Source organism: Eubalaena glacialis, chromosome 18, assembly GCF_028564815.1.
Source record: "Eubalaena glacialis isolate mEubGla1 chromosome 18, mEubGla1.1.hap2.+ XY, whole genome shotgun sequence".
In the NCBI taxonomy this organism is placed as follows: domain Eukaryota; kingdom Metazoa; phylum Chordata; class Mammalia; order Artiodactyla; family Balaenidae; genus Eubalaena; species Eubalaena glacialis.
Genome location: NC_083733.1, coordinates 4,954,787 through 4,972,767, shown reverse-complemented (window position 1 = coordinate 4,972,767; position 17,981 = coordinate 4,954,787). Strand labels below are relative to the sequence as shown.

At 48.1% G+C, this 17,981-nt stretch overlaps 1 protein-coding gene across 1 annotated transcript in view; it reads right to left on the bottom strand.

Moving 5' to 3' along the window:
* Nucleotides 1–5,714: 5,714 nt before the first annotated feature.
* Nucleotides 5,715–17,981, bottom strand: part of MBTPS1 (membrane bound transcription factor peptidase, site 1) — a 38,076-nt gene continuing 25,809 nt past the window's right edge. Inside the window, exons 18-24 of the mRNA XM_061174535.1 lie at nt 17,406–17,530; nt 16,627–16,704; nt 13,969–14,109; nt 12,022–12,153; nt 11,021–11,147; nt 7,696–7,826; nt 5,715–6,511 (exon numbers count right to left, since the gene is read on the bottom strand). Coding sequence (XP_061030518.1) covers nt 6,315–6,511; nt 7,696–7,826; nt 11,021–11,147; nt 12,022–12,153; nt 13,969–14,109; nt 16,627–16,704; nt 17,406–17,530 — 931 coding nt within the window. The 3' untranslated portion in view covers nt 5,715–6,314. The remainder of the gene's footprint in view (nt 6,512–7,695; nt 7,827–11,020; nt 11,148–12,021; nt 12,154–13,968; nt 14,110–16,626; nt 16,705–17,405; nt 17,531–17,981) is intronic.

The following is a 17,981-nucleotide window of genomic DNA, read 5'->3' as shown; positions in this document are numbered from 1 at the left end:
GGGTCACAAATCAAGCCTCAGTAAATTTAAGAAAACTGAATTCTTATCAAGCATCTTTTCCAAGCACAAGGCTATGAGACTAGAAATCAATTACAGGGAAAAAAACGTAAAAAACACAAACACATGGAGGCTATACAATATGCTACTAAACAAGCAAGAGATCACTGAAGAAATCAAAGAGGAAATGAAAAAATACCTACTAACAAATGACACTGAAAACACGATGACCCAAAACCTATGGGATGCAGCAAAAGCAGTTCTAAGAGGGAAGTTTATAGTAATACAATCCCACCTCAAGAAACAAGAAAAATCTCAAATAAACAACCTAATCTTACACCTAAAGCAATGAGAGAAAGAAGAACAAAAAAACCCCAAGGTTAGCAGAAGGAAAGAAGTCATAAAGATCAGATCAGAAATAAATGAAAAAGAAATGAAGGAAAGGGTAGCAAAAATCAATAAAACTAAAAGCTGGTTCTTTGAGAAGATAAACAAAATTGATAAACCATTAGCCAGACTCATCAGGAAAAAAAGGGAGAAGACTCAAATCAACAGAATTAGAAATGAAAAAGAAGTAACAACTGACACTGCAGAAATACAAAGGATCATGAGAGATTACTACAAGCAACTATATGCCAGTAAAATGGACAACCTGGAAGAAATGGATAAATTCTTAGCAAAGTACAACCTCCCAAGACTGAACCAGGAAGAAATAGAAAACATGAACAGACCAATCACAAGCACTAAAATTGAAACTGTTATTTAAAGTCTTCCAACAAACAAAAGCCCAGGACCAGATGGCTTCACAGGCGAATTCTATCAAACATTTAGAGAAGAGCTAACACCTATCCTTCTCAAACTCTTCCAAAATACGGCAGAGGGAGGAACACTCCCAAACTCATTCTACGAGGCCTCACCCTGCAACCAAAACCAGACAAAGGTGTCACAAAAAAAGAAAACTACAGGCCAATATCACTGATGAACATAGATGCAAAAATCCTCAACAAAATACTAGCAAACAGAATCCAACAGCACATTAAAAGGATCATACACCATGATCAAGTGGGGTTTATTCCAGGAATGCAAGGATTCTTCAATATACGCAAATCAATCAATGTGATACACCATATTAACAAACTGAAGGATAATCTCAATAGATGCAGAAAAAGCTTTTGACAAAATTCAACACCTATTTATGATAAAAACTCTCTAGAAAGTGGACATAGAGGGAACCCAACTCAACATAATAAAAGCCATATATGGCAAACCCACAGCCAACATCGTTCTCAATGGTGAAAACCTAAAAGCATTTCCTCTAAGATCAGGAACAAGACAAGGGTGCCCACTCTCACCACTATTATTCAACATAGTTTTGGAAATTTTAGCCACAGCAATCAGAGAAGAAAAAGAAATGAATCCAAATTGGAAAAGAAGAAGTAAAAACATCACTATTTGCAGATGACATGATACTATACATAGAAAATCCTAAAGATGCCACCAGAAAACTACGAGAGCTAATCAATGAATTTGGTAAAGTAGCAAGATACAAAATTAATGCACAGAAATCTCTTGCATTCCTATATACTAACAACGAAAAATCAGAAAGAGAAATTAAGGAAACTCCCATTTACCACTGCAACAAAAAGAATAAAATACCTAGGAATAAACAAACCTACCTAAGGAGGCAAAAGCCCTGTATGCAGAAAACTATAAGACACTGATGAAGAAAATCAAAGACAATATAAACAGATGAAGACATACCATGTTCTTGGATTGGAAGAATCAATATTGTGAAAATGACTATACTACTCAAAGCGATCTACAGATTCAACGCAATCCCTATCAAATTACCAATGGCATTTTTTTACAGAACTAGAACAAAAAATTTTACAATTTGTATGGAAACACAAAAGACCCTGAATAGCCAAAGCAATCTTGAGAAAGAAAACCGGAGCTGGAGGAATCAGGCTCCCTGACTTCAGACTATACTACAAAGCTACAGTAATCAAGACAGTACGGTACTGGCACAAAAACAGAAATATAGATCAGTGGAACAGGACAGAAAGCCCAGAGATAAACCCACGCACATATGGTCACCTTATTTTTGATAAAGAAGGCAAGAATATACAATGGAGAAAAGACAGCCTCTTCAATAAGTGGTGCTGGGAAAACTGGACAGCTACATGTAAAAGAATGAAATTAGAACACTCCCTAACACCATACACAAAAATAAACTCAAAATGGATTAAAGGCCTAAATGTTAAAGCCTGACAGTATAAAACTCTTAGAGGAAAACATAGGCAGAACACTCTATGACATAAATCACAGCAAGATCCTTTTTGATCCACCTCCTAGAGTAATGGAAATAAAATTAAAAATAAACAAATAGGGGCTTCCCTGGTGGCGCAGTGGTTGAGAGTCTGCCTGCCAATGCAGGGGACACGGGTTCGAGCCCTGGTCTGGGAAGATCCCACATGCCGCGGAGCAACTGGGCCTGTGAGCCACAATTACTGAGCCTGCACGTCTGGAGTTTGTGCTCCGCAACAAGAGAGGCCATGATAGTGAGAGGCCCGTGCACCGCGATGAAGAGTGGCCCCCGCTTGCCACAACTAGAGAAAGCCCTCACACAGAAACGAGGACCCAACACAGCCATAAATAAATAAAATTAAAAAAAAAAAAAAAAAAAAGCTTGCCTTCAATTAAAAAAAATAAAAATAAATAAATAAATAAAATAAACAAATAGGACATAATGAAACTCAAAAGCTTTTGCGCGGTAAAGGAAACCATAAACAAGACGAAAAGACAACCCTCAGAATGGAAGAAAATATGTGCAAAAGAAGCAACTGACAAAGGATTAATCCCCAAAATATACAAGCAGCTCATTCAGCTCAATATCAAAAAAACAAACAACCCAATCCAAAAATGGGCTGAAGACCTAAATAGACATTTCTCCAAAGTAGACAAACAGACGGCCGACAAACACAGGAAAAGATGCTCAACATCACTAATCATTAGACAAACGCAAATTAAAACCACAATAAGGTATCACCTCACACCAGTCAGAATGGCCATCATCAAAAAATCTACAAACAATGAATGCTGGTGAGGGTGTGGAGAAAAGGGAACCCTCCTGTACTGCTGGTGGGAATGTAAATTGATACAGCCACTATGGAGAACAGTATGGAGGTTCCTTAAAAAACCAAAAATAGAACTACCATATGACCCAGCAATCCCACTACTAGACATATACCCTGAGAAAACCATAATTCAAAAAAATACATGTACCACAATGTTCACTGCAGCACTATTTACAATAGCCAGGACAAGGAAGCAACCTAAGTGTCCATCAACAGATGAATGGATAAAGAAGATGTAGCACATATATACAACGGAATATTACTCAGCCATAAAAAGGAACGAAACTGAGTTATCTGTAGTGAGGTGGACGGACCTAGAGTCTGTCATAAAGAGTGAAGCAAGTCAAAAAGAGAAAAACAAATACCGTATGCTAACGCACATATATGGAATCTAAAAAAACGGTACTGATGAACCTAGTGACAGGGCAGGAATAAAGACGCAGACGTAGACAATGGACTTGAGGACACGGGGGAAGGGGAAGCTGGGACGAAGTGAGAGAGTGGCATGGAGATATATACACTACCAAATGTAAAACAGCTAGCTAGTGGGAAGCAGCTGCATAGCACAGGGAGATCAGCTCAGTGCTTTGTGATTACCTAGGGGGGTGGGATAGGGAGGGTGGGAGGGAGGCTCAAGAGGGAGGGGATATGGGGATATATGTATACGTACAGCTGACTCACTTTGTTGTACAGCAGTAACTAACACAACATTGTAAAGTGATTATACTCCAATAAAGATATTTAAAAGAAGAAAAAAAAAAAGAAACACTGGGAGATTTCATTCTCCAGATTGTAGGCTTCTCTTTAAAGATCAAAACATGTGCCATCCCCAAGATGTGGCCTGAGCGCTGCGGTGAGTCCCAGCCCCCCGAGACCTGCTGTCTCACTAGGGTCATGTCCTCACTCCCTGGACCTGACTGGCCTACAGGACCCCAGCTTTCACAGTGCTGGGGGCAGGTGGTGAGCCGTCCACACCTGTGGAGGGCAGGCAGGAAGACCAGAGGCACAAGTCCCTCATTCTGAGATGTTGAAACCATGCTTAGGTCTACAGCCCGTCTCTGAGGACAACACACCACCGTGAGCCTGTAAACGCTGACATTGTAAGGGCTGCTGGGGATGGGGAGAGCTCTGCGGGGCCCTCAGCAATTCCTCTAAGTCCTCGAAGCAACAGCAGCCACGGAATGCGGTTAAAAGCTGCCAGGTCACCACTGTGACCTGCCAAGGGTGACACGCGGCAGGGAGAGTTGGGCGTTGGCAGCTCCTCCCTCATCCCTCGGACTGGGCCTTTCTCTTCCCAGGACCTCACCAGCACCCCGATCCCACAGGACCTCCGCCCTTTCCGGTCTGTCCTCACCTATGATCTGAAAGCTGATGTTTGGCCACTTGGAGGACAGAAAACACTGTACAGGCAGGGGTTAAAAGTTAACAGGCTGCCTTGGGTTAGGCAATGGTTTCTTTCTCAGAAATGGCCCCTGATACATAAAAAGGACTTCATCAAAATGAAAAACTCTTATGCTTGTAAGGATACCATCAGGAAAGTGAAAAGACAACAGACAGAATGAAAGAAACTATTTGCAAGTCATGTATCTCATGAGGGACTTTCATCTGGAAGATATCGAAGAACTCTTACAAGTCAATAAAAAGACAACTCAATTAAAAAATGGGCAAAGGATCGAAATGGACATTTCTCCAAAGAAGACATAAAAATGCCCAATGAACACATGAAAAGATGCTCAACATCATTATCTCTAGGGAAATGCAAATCAAACCACAATGAGATGTCACTTCACACCCACTAGAGGGCTGTCGTCAGAAAGATGGGTAACAGTAACTGTTGGTGAGAATGTGGAGAAGCCGGGACCCTCATACACTGTTGGTGGGAATGTAAAACGGTGAAGCAGCTTTGGAAAAAGAGTTTGGCGGTTCCTCAAAAAGTGAAGCATAAAACTATAGGATTTTACTCCTCGGTGCCAACCCAACAGAAATGAAAACTTATGTCCACATTAGAAATGGTACATGCATGCTCAAAGCAACACTATTCACAACAGACAAAAAGTGGAAACAGCTCAGTGGTCCATCAAGTGAGGATAAACAAAATAAGACCTATCCATCCGACAGAGTGTCATTCAGGTCCAGAAAGGAGTGAAGTACGGAGACAGCTACAACACGGATGAACCACTAAGACGCCCTCCGTGAGAGCAGCCAGTCCGCCACGGCCATGTATTATACGACGCCCCTTTTATGAAATGTTCAGATTAGGCAAATTCACAGAGACAGCAAATCAGTGGTTGCCTGGGGCTGTGGGAGGAGGGAATAGAGGCTGACTGGCTGCTGGGTAGGAGGTTTCTTTTGGAGGCGATGAAAATGTTCTGGAATTATAGTGGTGATGGTTGCACAACCTTGGAATATACTCAAAACCACTGAACTGTACACTTTTAAACACAATTTTGTAGGACGTGAATTACACCTCAAAAAAATATTTAACAGGCTGACTCAGAACCCATTCCAGGTTGTCATCAAAGAGAAATGCACAGGTGGGCAAGAGCCCATTACACACTTTTTAGCTTCATACAGGTAATGCGTATTTATTGAAAATTTTCTTCACCAACAATGGTGAAATCAAGACCCAAATTACAAAACACGATGGCAGTTGATACTTATAAAAATAAAGCGAAGGGCTATGTTTCACAGATTTGTGCAAGTTTCTTTCAAAATCTCAGTCTGTCCTCTCATCAAAAAGGAGATCATGGCATCTGTGTTATTCCTCATGATGTAATAGTAAAAAACTGCGTTCCGTTGACAAAAAAAATAGCTTTGCTTCCATACAGCACAAGTCTTTAAAGTGACTTTTCCCCAACAATAAATATAGAAAATAGCCTTTATGGAGCACGTCTAGCTTGGTCAGAGCCGTTTCCTCCCCGACAGCCTTTAGAAGTTGTCCGAGTCTTTGGTGCACGGGCGGCCGGCGAGGTCTGACTCCAGGCTGCCCTGCGGGGCCCTCCGGCGGCCCCGCGCCCCGCACGACACACCGCGAGCCTGCGCTCCTCGCGGGGGGAGGCCCGCTCAGCACAAGCTCTCAGAGCGTTTCGAGCAGGGGGCCCCGGGAGCCCACGGCTCCGCCCGCCCGCCGCGGCCACCCTCGAAGGCGCTCCCCGGCGCTCACAGGCAGCCGGGCGGACGTCACACCGAGGGGGCCTTTGGCGGGTGAACCTGCTGCACGAGCTGTGGGCGCTTCACCCTGGGCTTCCTCCGCTTTGGCCTGCTCTTGGCCTTGTTGATCTGCACCACGAAGAAGGCCAGGACCACCATGGCTCCCAGGAAGGCGAAGACGGGAATGGTCTGGCCCACCTCCTGGTTGTAGCGGCCAGGCATGATCCCTGCAGGAGGACAGCGGGGGACGGTCAGTCCACACGGCTGCGGCCTCTGTGCCTACGAGACGAGCTGGGCTCGTAGTGACCCAGAGAAAGAATGACAGAGAAGTGCGTCCAAACTCTCAGAGGAGGGCTTCCTGGGGCAGGGGGTGGGGTGTGAGGTCTCCACCCTGCCTCCCCACCTGTGCTCCCTCAGAAGCCAGCGTGGCCCTTCTGCTGCCGTGGATAATCTGCAACGGGGGCGCCCTATCTCTGTTTTCATGAAAACCACGGAAGACAGACAAGTCTAGGCGCTGGTGTTACACTAGCTGGACGGGGGGAAGAGGGAGGCGGCCTGGCGGGAAGGTGAGGACGGCCGGCCACGCTCCCGCCGCTGGGAAGGCCTCCCGCAGATGGGACACGTGGTCGGGAACTGAGAGTGGCCATCGGAGGAACCTGGGTTTGTGCTGTCGCACGGCTCTGTAACTGAGTGACGCTGGGGTTCCAGAACTAACCTTCATCAGTGCACCCCGGGACCTGCAGGCAAGGCCCTCAGGAGCTTGACATCAGCACACAAATTCCCCAGGGTTGGACCACGTGGGCCAGGGTACCCCTTCCTGATCCCTGGAGTTCCTGGCCAATTCCTAACACCAGGAGAAGTGCCCCTGGGGAGCTGTAAACTCGTGCAAGAGCACAGGGCTTTCTGGAACAGAAGAGGAGCCCACACTCTGCTGGAATGACTTGGTCCAATCATCCCAGATAAAGGACAACCTGTCCCCGACAGTCCGGTGAGGCCAAAGCCATTATCTGGCGGGTGGGGGGGACCATTTGATGTCACTTGGGGTGAGGGACACCCCACATTTAACTGAGAATCTCAGCTCAGGGAAGTCCCATCCTAGGGGGGCCGGGGCAGAGAATCGGTGAAGACGTCTGGGTTGAGGGTTCAGGGGCCATGCTGTGACAGACGGACATCATAAAAGAAATTCTAATTTGAAAATTCAAGTAGGATTTTCTACGAGACGACAACATGTTAATCCTTTAGGTCTGCTTTTGGCCTTGTTGATTTGTACCACGAAGAAAGCCAGGACCCCCGTGGTCCCAGGAAGGCAGAGACACGAACGGCCTGGCCCACCTCCTGGGAGACGGAGGGAGGCTCTTTTGAACAAACCATAGTATGATTCAGCCCAATAGTAAAACGCCGAAGAACTGACCTCCAGGAATGTCCCAGGCTCCACTCTCTCCCGGAGACAAGGGCCTCACTTGAGGGCGATTTGGTCGGAAGCTGGGTACCACCACCTTGTCCAGGTCGATGGAGAGTAGCTTCTGGTGTTTCCAAAGATTACTTCAGGAAAACGGATTCAAACAAAATACAAATAAGCAACTGTACCAGCCCAAGGAAGCTGAGCCAATCCCTGAGAAATAGAAAGTGATTTAAACATTATCGTGAAATGATGTCCCATCTACGTCTACCTAAACACAACTGTGGACAACTGGAAGCGCACTTCCAGGCCCCAAGACAAGAACGTCAAGTAAAGTCCGTACACACAAGATCAGTTCTAGAGGGTTTACACCACCAGCAACTCGAGCTTGCCTTGGCCTAAACCAGAAACGTCACCCGGCAGAAGGAGAGAAAACTACACGTAACCTCTGAAAGGAGCCGGCGGATGCAGGCGAGTGGACACGGCCCGGCTGGAAGGTGCGCAGTCTCCACCGCAAGGCAGGAGAGCCGTGGGCACTGCTCTCTGACGGATGCAAACCACGGCGGCAAAGGGGGCAGGCCTGGTGCCAGGGGCCAGCCGTCACCTTGGTCCTCAAGGACACCACTCTCAGGAGGCAGAACAAGGCAGACACACAAGTAACTGAGGCGCGGACAGAAACCACGGGAATAAAGGAATGAGCATCTGCCTAGCCTGCAGGGCCACAATGATGAAGAAAGGAAACACATGTGCTTTGCAGAATGTACTGGACTTGCTACGATGGCACCGTTATTCATATCACTAATTCTAAGATCTGAAGAAGAACTTGTTCAGGCCAATACAACTTGTAACTGAGGAAGAGAGGCTGGTATACTGCCAAGAGCAGCCTGGGAAGACACAGAGATTAGAGCAAAGAGTGCGAATGGAAAATCTGAAGACTGCTGTGGCTAAAATCAGGGAAAAGAATAAAATATGCTTGCAAATTATGAATTCGCCATTTTTCCACTTCTCATTCATTTGGAAATTGCTGGCCCATCTCTCACGTTGGCCAAGAGAGAGCAAAGAGTTCAGTTCTATCAGCAATCAGGATGAAGGTCAGCAGGAAGCCGACAGACACTGGCTCTGTAAAGAGGTTTTCCAGGCAGGAAACAGATAAGCTGCTATCTTGCCCGTCCAACTGGGCAACTGCTCGGAAAACGCCGAGTATTATAACCTGTTCTATTTTATATAATTTAAGTTTACTTTTCAGGTTTAATCAGTCTGAAAATTAAACTGACAATGCTAAGTTACAGAATCAATGACATTTAAGCTTTATAACCCTGCAGGTGAATATACATGGGGCTGTATGTTACTTCTCACGATCCTTTCCTGTTCTGGAATTTAATTACCTGGCAGTGGCCCCTTCTCGTTGAGCAGACGGGGTGACAGTGCACCACGTTATCATCTGAGAATTTCACAACGTCCCGATGGGAGGACAGAAGGTTAGCCTCACCCAGGGGCTCCTTACAGGTCTGACATTCCTGCAACTGCTCTGGGTACGGATGCCTGACGCCCAGGAACGACACCGGGAAATGAGTCCTGGTTTCAGGAACGGAGTGGATGCCTGCACTCAGCACTGGGCTGACGGACCCTGAGTCTTTCCAGGGCTCTCTGACACTGTCTCGCATCGCTTCAGAGATTCAGAATCTAGATCTAGATCTAGGTCGATGAGAACGGAGAACAATTTTCACCAAGAGGTGAGGTGTGAGATAAAGGTGAAGCCTGGTGGGTGTATTAAGAAGGAAGTCTTGGGAGCGACAGTGAAAGTCAAATTCTAGGAGCTGCACAGCATCAGCACCCTCGACGGGCCAGGCTGGGACTTGAGGCGTCGTTCGATGTGGAAGCGCAGATGCCAAGGATACTGTTATCTGTTCTCAGAGTCCTGAGCAGCGCTGTGGAGAGTAACTGGGTTTCAGGGACCTTTGCCAACAGCCACTGCCCACTGGGCGTGAACTGCCGACCACAGCTGGAGTTCAAGTCTGGTTTGAATACTAGGATGATGACAGGTTATAAATAAATGAGATGTAAAAATGGAATCTTATCAGAAACTTTTAAACGATGGCATGGCAACTGAAATGGAAAAGTACTCAGTAATTAAAGTTTCAGGACCAGAAGTGCCGACGAGTAGAGCGCGTGATCAATCTACAATTCTGCTTCCCATCGAGCATGTTCTGAAGATGACGTGTTCATCACTCACTGAGTGAGTGGCGCGCTCAGTGCTCTGTTCAGACGACAGTAAAGCACAGGAAGCTTCGGGGCCTCTTGCAGGCAGCCCCCTCTTCGTGGCTCACAATGTAGACAGTGGCCCCCCGTGCCCTGCCACACACACCCCGACACCTGTACACACGGAGACCCACACAAAGTGGGCAGGCTGGTGGGGGAGAGAAGGCAGGGGCCCCCCCCCGAGGGGAATCTGCCGCGTGCGTGAGGCGTGCTGCCCGTGAGGGGAAACAGCTGCTCGCAGCGTCGCTCAGGGGAGCAGGAGCCAAGGGGGTGGGACTGCTCCCACAGCCAGGCCCAGAACACGCGCCCCTGCGTCACCGTACCAGGACCTCAAATCTCCTCACCAGAGCAGGAAATTGTCCTGCTGGGGCCAGGCATGCCCAGGAGAGAAACAGGGAGAGGGACTGATCTAGAGAAAACCTGGAACCAGCGGCCTGAGCTGGCTCTTCTGCCCGAACAGAGAAACAGCAGGGGTCACTCAATTTTTGGCTTCTGAAAGGAAACGACAGAAATGAAGAGGTTGAGCTTGACAGATGGAGAAGCAGGCAGATCAACAGCGTGTGCGCCTGTCATGGTAAGAGGTCCCTTTACCAGGGACGACACTCAGCCCAGGGTGAGGGCACAGACGCAACTCCGGGCCCGGCGACAGGCCAGAACCCAGATCTACTCCTGAAGTCTCTGCCCCCGGGTGGGACACAGAAAGACCCTGTCTGTATCCCAGAATCAACACCACACATGGGGAGCGCTCAACTCCCGAACCTCGAACTAAAGGAGCCAGAGCTTCCCTTCAAGGGGACATCACTGTCAGATCACAAGCTTTTTAACCAAGAACCAACCAAACCTAACAGGAGGCTAATTACCCAAAGCACTTTTTATGCAGGATACCACCAGGGTGCATAACTCTAAAGGTCAATACGGGAGTTCACTAATTTAAAAAACCATCACAAAATGACAAGCTAGACTTGATTATTCGATAATGATGTCAGTAAAATTCCGTTCCCTCTTATTAAAAAAAAAAAAAAAAAAGGCAATGAATCATAAACCCAGCAGAAGGAGTGAAAAGCACAGTGTCACCAACCTGGGAGCCGTCTCATTCAAAGGCTGCGGCTTGGCCCACGACAGGTGCGGACAGGCCGGCAGCGCCCGGGGCTCAGGGCCTCCCAGCCGGGCCTCAAGGACCTTGGAGTACCGGTGCAGGTGGTTCCCTGGGCAGCACCCATGCCGACACCCGGGCCATCGTTGTTAAGAAGATGCAGGGGGAGAACAAGGCTTCATTAGTTGTCTGTCTGCGTCCCGGCCGTCAGGCCCACTACACGCGCTTCTCGCCCGTCTGCCAGGTGCGCAGGGGCGAGGCCTGGCTGCTGCCGAGCGTGAGCGAATAGATCAGGACAGCCGTTCCCTCTAAAGTGGCCACGCTGTACACATGGCAGCGGCCGGGCCGCCTCACTGACCGTAATTACACGCACGAGGCTATACTCGAGGAGTCTAACCTGTAGATACACTTCGTGGAAACAGCTTTCTCTTTTCAAATATTTAATGCTCAGGCCAAAAAGAAAATCTGCATTTTCAAAATTCAAAATTCTTTTTGCTTCTCATATCTGTGCCGTCCCTTACTGCAGCCACTGCCCACATGCGGCTACTGAGCGACTGAGAGGGTGGGTTGTCACATGTTTAAATAACAGCGCTCTGGTGAATGGGGCTAAAGAGTTTTATCACAATGAACTTAACCTGTTTCTTTTTAGTCCTTAAACGCGGCTACTGGGAAGTTCAGAACCGCACCGTGGCTCGCACCGAGCATCCAGGGACAGCCTGGGAGGAGGGGGCTCGGGCTGCGCGGCCACGGGGCCGTCACCCGCCAGGCGACCTGGGGCCCTGTCTCTTCTGTGAACCGGAAAGAAGTACCTATTTTCAAGGGTCCCGAGAGGGCTTAGAGAGTAATCCCTGTGAGCAGCCCCGGCCTGGCGCCTGGTACCTAGAGAGCGCTCAGAACTGCCGGCCGCTCCTCCCAAGAGCCCGTCTCGTGGGAGCCCGTCTCACGGGACGACACGGGCGGGGGCGGGCACCCCCGCGGCCACTCACCTTCCATCCTCTCCGGAGCCACCGAGTGCGCTCCGCTGGGGGGGCGCTGCCGAGCCCCCGAGTGGCTGAGGCTGGGGGGCGTCACCCCGTACGACGTGAACTGCAGGAGCGCATCCAGGAGCCAGAAGCAGTCTGCGGGTTCAGCAACAGGCTGCTTAGCAACTAGATCTGTTTACAGCGACCTCTACAGGAAAATCAAAGCTGGCCCCCGAACAAGGGGGAAACGGGACGGCAGAAGGTCGGGTCCCAGTACAGCCCTGTTCGTGGGACACTCGCGTCCTTCAAGGTCATCGGCAGCCCACGCAGGCCTCACTCCCAGCCCCCAGGCGCCCCTCGGTTCTGGGTTCCTCACGACAAGGACGGAAGGGGCTCCTGCAGGGACGGTGGGACCACGTGCCACCACAGAGAGCAGAACCGCCCGGAGATCAGGGGTCCGCGAGAGAGGAGGGGAGAACCGGGCACCAAAGCTCCCGCCAACACCCGCAGGCTGTCCTGGGGGAGGGATCTAGATTTTCAGGTGAGGGTAGAGCCAGGACCACCGGGTGCACGCCACAGGGAGGTGGGTTCAAGGTCAACGCAAGTACAAAGTCTAGCAGTCTGGGCCGCCCTGAGTCAGTGGGCCCCGACCACAAAGTAGGAAAGCTGAAAATGGTCAGTTATTTTGGGGGGGTCATCCCAGGGAGTCTAGGTGCTGGGCTGCACTCAACAGCCTCCATCACAGGGCCACACGGACAGATCCTTCCTATCAGGAGATGAGGAGCTGCACTGACTTTAAACCTGGGATCGCTGCTCACCAGCTGCCACCGCCCCGCATCCCCTCAACACCAGCGCAGACGGGATGAGGGTCACAGAGAGGGGACAGCAGGACGCACTTGTCTCCCGACGGAGCACCCAGTCAAGCGCTCCCGGCCCCAAAAGCTCCTCCAGGCGGACACGGGAAATGTAAGGACCAGGACAGTCTCTCAGGTATTTACAGTTTTAACAAAGACTCACCAGAGATCTCAGGTCTTAAAAGACAATCTCTGTAGAAATAAAACATTAATCTTCTTTCAACTATGACTTTAACCTTCACTTTTGATTTTTTTAAAAAAATCGTTCTATGGATTTATGTGAAATGCTAGGAACGTAGTCACTTAACCTTCACATCACAGAAAGAGAGAGGGAGAGAGAGAGGGGGACGGACACAGCGCAGACGCCCAGCTCACGCTCAAGCCGTCTCGGCCCCTCCTGTGAAGCCTGGTCACTGCCTGCACATGAAGACACGACTCCCCCAGCCCCTCCTGCCCCCCGTCCTCAGGGACCTTAAAGACTAGGTTCTGGTCCTGGTCTGGTCATCATCTCACCAGCAAAGAGACGGAACACTTGCACCCGTCCATGCCTCCTTTACAAAATGAGAAAAATGAAAGTCTTTGGCCAAGCTCAAACCCCCAGATCTGAAGGTGCATCGAGAGATGCCGAGGAAGAGGAGGGGCGCTAAGGACCAGCTGCCCCTCTCTGCCCCCACCTCACACCCAGCGATGATACCAAGCACCCCTCACAAGGGCCGAAACTCCCAAGTCTGGGATGAGGGCCAAGTGCTGGAAGAGGGTGGGTCAGACCTGAGAGGGGGCCTGCACAGCAGTGCCAGGGACACAGCCTCCAGAGAGGGATGCCGGGGAGGGCAGAGACCGGGTAAACTGGCCTCCCCACCAAAACACGGGGGACCTCCGCTGGCCTCAGCACGAGTGTGGAGGGGAAGGCAGCGCAGCCTGCGAGCGCGCTTTTGCTTTGCTTATTAAACACGCCCAGCCCGAGATACCTATCAAAACATCCCAAGCACCTGGCTCACCTGAGCAGCCTCTATTTACCAGCATCTCATGGGTGCCTGTCCAGGGACAAGGGGGAGAAGAGGCAGGAACCTCAAAGCGACCAAGGCCCACCCGCTGCGGCCGCGCCAGCACTTCTCACCCTTCTGCCGGTGACTGTCATCCAAGCAATTGGAGTCTCCGTACAGCACGATCCGGCCTCCACCCTCAGCCGGGATCTGATACAGCCCCAAAATGGGGACGTTTTCAACAACCGCTGTTTCCTGCTTTAAGACCTCCAATCCTGAAACGACACAACAGAAGCAGCAGTGAGAAGTTCTGTGGAGGAATGAACAATTTTCCAGTTGCCCCTTACCTTGACATTTAGTCTATATGACCCCCGTGCAAAAAAAAACCCACAGCAAAATCTAATAATCACAACAGTGCCAACTTTTAGGATAAGAAAACAACATATAAAGTGCCACTAATTTGGGCTGTAGCAAAATTCACGTATGTGTATACGTATATTCCCGTAACTCTCCTTTTCCATTTTCACTTGAAATGGTGGTACATAGTATTCACAGTCCTAGAGGCGTTGCTTCTCCCTTTTTATCTGCCAAACCCAAATTTTTGTCTCTTCTTATTATGCTGAGAGGCTTATGTCTTCGGACCACACACACACAGGGGCAGCTCCGGCTCAACACACAGGAACCTCTATGGACACAGTTATACACACTGGTGCCCAGGCCTCATGCTTAATAACTGAAAGCTAGGACAACCAGAACTAATTTTTACAACATACGCCCACATAGTTTTAGTTTAGATTTAAGGTATTTGTTACATGAATCTCATAAATACAGTACAAACGTTCCAACAGCAGAGACTTCTCACCTCTGCCCAGACAACACAATTTACAACGTTGACCACATCAAGAAGCCAACAGTGCACAGATGCCAAGGCAGCAACTGCTGGTGACACCATCACATAATCAAAGTCTCCACCCCTGAAGCAAACGCATCCCACACACTGGAGACGACACACGTCTGCACCAGGATCCGGCATCGACTGCGCTGGTCACATCTAAAATGTCTGTGGCTCTAAAAATGCAGCGCTTCCTGCTCTCTACGTATAATCCCACTAGGAACTGAGTGGAAGGGAAAACAAGATTTTCTTTGTTGGGAGGGAGAGACACGGCAGTAAAACAGATGAAGTGGGGAAAGTGCACACAGCATTGCCTCGTGGTTTGACAGAGTTTTGTTTCTGACAATAGGGTCCTTTTTGATCCAGCATAACCCAGATTTTCAAATTCCTATTTTGTACCCAAAAGATTACTCAACTTAAAGCCTGTTTGGAAATAAAAAGTCCCTTTAAAAGGATTCCCAGGTAATTAATTTTTATTTTCAGACTAGCAGAACACCAAAATAAAGTATGCACCCTTAAACCTACTTTTGATTCCTCTCCCCCCCAAAAAAAAGGAGCTACCAGATGGCAACAAGTTGACAAGGAGACCCCGGCCTTCACCCCAGGGGAGTTTCCAGAAGCAACACTGCCCTGTGAGCAACGGATCTCAGAAAGAATTACTAACCCACGGTAAATTGTGCCAGGGGACTGGGAAGACAGGATCATTTACGTTCTCAAAGTTAAAATATACCCTTATGAACACAGAACTACTTACTGACTGACTCTGCCCTGACTGGAAGGAAAGAGCCCCTTCCAGGCAACACAGAAGTAAATTCTACCTTGCAGACACAAACCGATGAGTGAGAAATCCTGAGTTCTTGTCATTTTCAACTAGGGAAACTGTCCCCGACTTCCAGTTACAGAAAATGACAAACTTCACAAGGAAGGGGGCCTTCCATTCTGAAATAGAAAATATCAACTTGCACGAGGAAATGGATCCAGCCTGTAAGTTTCCGTGAGCCCATCACATTGGTCATGGAATACTCTCTCACAGCCTCGTACAGGTGAGAGGGACACATGGTGCGGAACCCTGGCTCTGGAGGGCGGGGCTGGGGGAAGACCACCCTGGGCAGGACGGGGGCGGCTGCCGCCTTCGGGAAGGGCAGAGGCAGCCCGGGGCACCCCGCTCCTCCCGCACCCCGGTTTGCTCAGCGCGCTCAGCAGTGTCACAGGTACTGATGCCAGGGGACATGGCATCGTTTGCCTTCCTAGGTGATGGCTGTCTGTAGTAAAAAGGCAAAACTGAAAGTAAAGACCTTTCTTCCCTTCTAATTCTTCAGGGAATTTTAGGAGATGACTGTAATATTCTTTATGTTTACACAGTTAAGAAGTTCAAAGCACAGTCAACATTTTTCTAAAATTTTAGTCATCTGGAAATCACAGAGCAGAACAATTCATAGATAGTAATAAAAATTTCAAGCAACTTTGAAGATAGTCTTAAAAAAAAAACCCTACAAATATTCAAAAGCCCCTCTTCTCCTGTAGGAAAGTCAACTTATTTTGCAGTGGTCACTACACACACATTCCAATTAGTAGCAAGAGACTGTCTTATCTTTCTTTGTATCCCCCAGAACATATTACACAAGACGTCTCACCTGAAGTACCATACACATACTGCAAAGAATTTTTTAAAAATCCAAACTGCTAATGGGTACGGGGTTTCTTTTCTGGTGATGAAAATGTTCTGGAATTAGATGGTGGTGATGACCGCACAACTTGTGAAAACACTAAAAATCACTGACCTGCACACTTTAAAAGGGTGAATGTTATGGTAGGTGAATTACATGTAATAAAACTGTGATTAAAAAATTTGAAAGAAAGAAAAAGGGAACCCAGAAAGTATACGAATAGCATTCCTTACCTTGGTCCTTAAATGTCTGTGTTATCACTATGCCATCTTCTGGAAATTTAGCAATGCTGCACCCCGACGCGTAATACACTAGAAAACAGTCGTTCAAAGTTAGAACCTAGAAACAGTGAATGCTTTCATCAGCAGCTACTCACTTACCGCAGATGCAATCTGTAGACATTATGTACTTTCTAAAGCTGTTTCTAAGCTTAAGAGAGGAGCTGCTGTTACTGCCTGGTCGCACAAACTGCAGGGAATTACCTCAAAATTCAAGCTGAATTATTCTATTAATCTAAGGTTTCTGGGTAGATTTTAGGAGTTGGAGCTGTCAGACTTGGGGACAACCTAAGTCAGGATGAGCAGAGTTAGTGACAATAACGTTCAAGACATTGTTTTAGAAACTAGCCACCAAAATGAAAGGGGGTGGGGGGACTTCTTAAATGAGAGATGCAATTACTTCATAAACAGAATTTATACATTATCAGGGGCCTGGGGGGTATGACCTATTTGGGAACATACAGGACACAAAGAACCTTATAGGTGATACCAGAGTTTGGAATGCTCGCAGGAAGTATTTTCATTTTAAAAATCTGGACAAAAACTAGGGTTAACACCCAGTGTTACAGGTGTCCTTTGTGAAGACACTGAACAGTTCTCTCCACAGACCCTGCTTACTTAGGTGATATCACATCACTCTCTGTCTCTGAAACTTAGACTTCAAAGACGCACGGCTTCTGCTTGCCTATCTCTGGGAATGATGAGCCCTACTAAAAACAAACACAAAACCTTACTGTCATGGTTTGCCAAGGTAAAGTCCCCCTCGTACAGGCCATCGCTGAATCCCATGTTCCAGACCGACAGCAGCTCATTCAGGGCTGGGATGTTGGCTCCTCCGGTGTCCGGCATCCACCACTGCCTGTGAAAGTGACAGGGACTTAATGAAGGATTAAAGCGTCCCACAAACGCTTGATATTTCTGTCACAAAGCCGACTTCTCCCACCGGAGTCCAGTCCCTCCACACTAGGTTTCAGCTAAAATCGAGCCTAACTGCCTGGGCTTGACTAACATTACAACGTAAACGCTCCTGCCGGTGTGCAGAATAAATCAAAGCTCAATTTATTTCATGAAACGCACCACATTTAACATAAACGCACTGCACAGAGAGCCTAGACCTTGAGAGGATCAGTAAAGGAAGAAAGAAGCTTACGAAGTTCAAGCCACAGACTCTAAAGAAAGAACATACATCATAAGGATGAGATATTCATAACACGCTGGGAATTCTTCATCGATATCCAATCTACTAGAAGGTTTCTTTAAAAATAACTGTTTTCTTGGTGCATTTAAATGTATACAGATTCGGTAAAGGA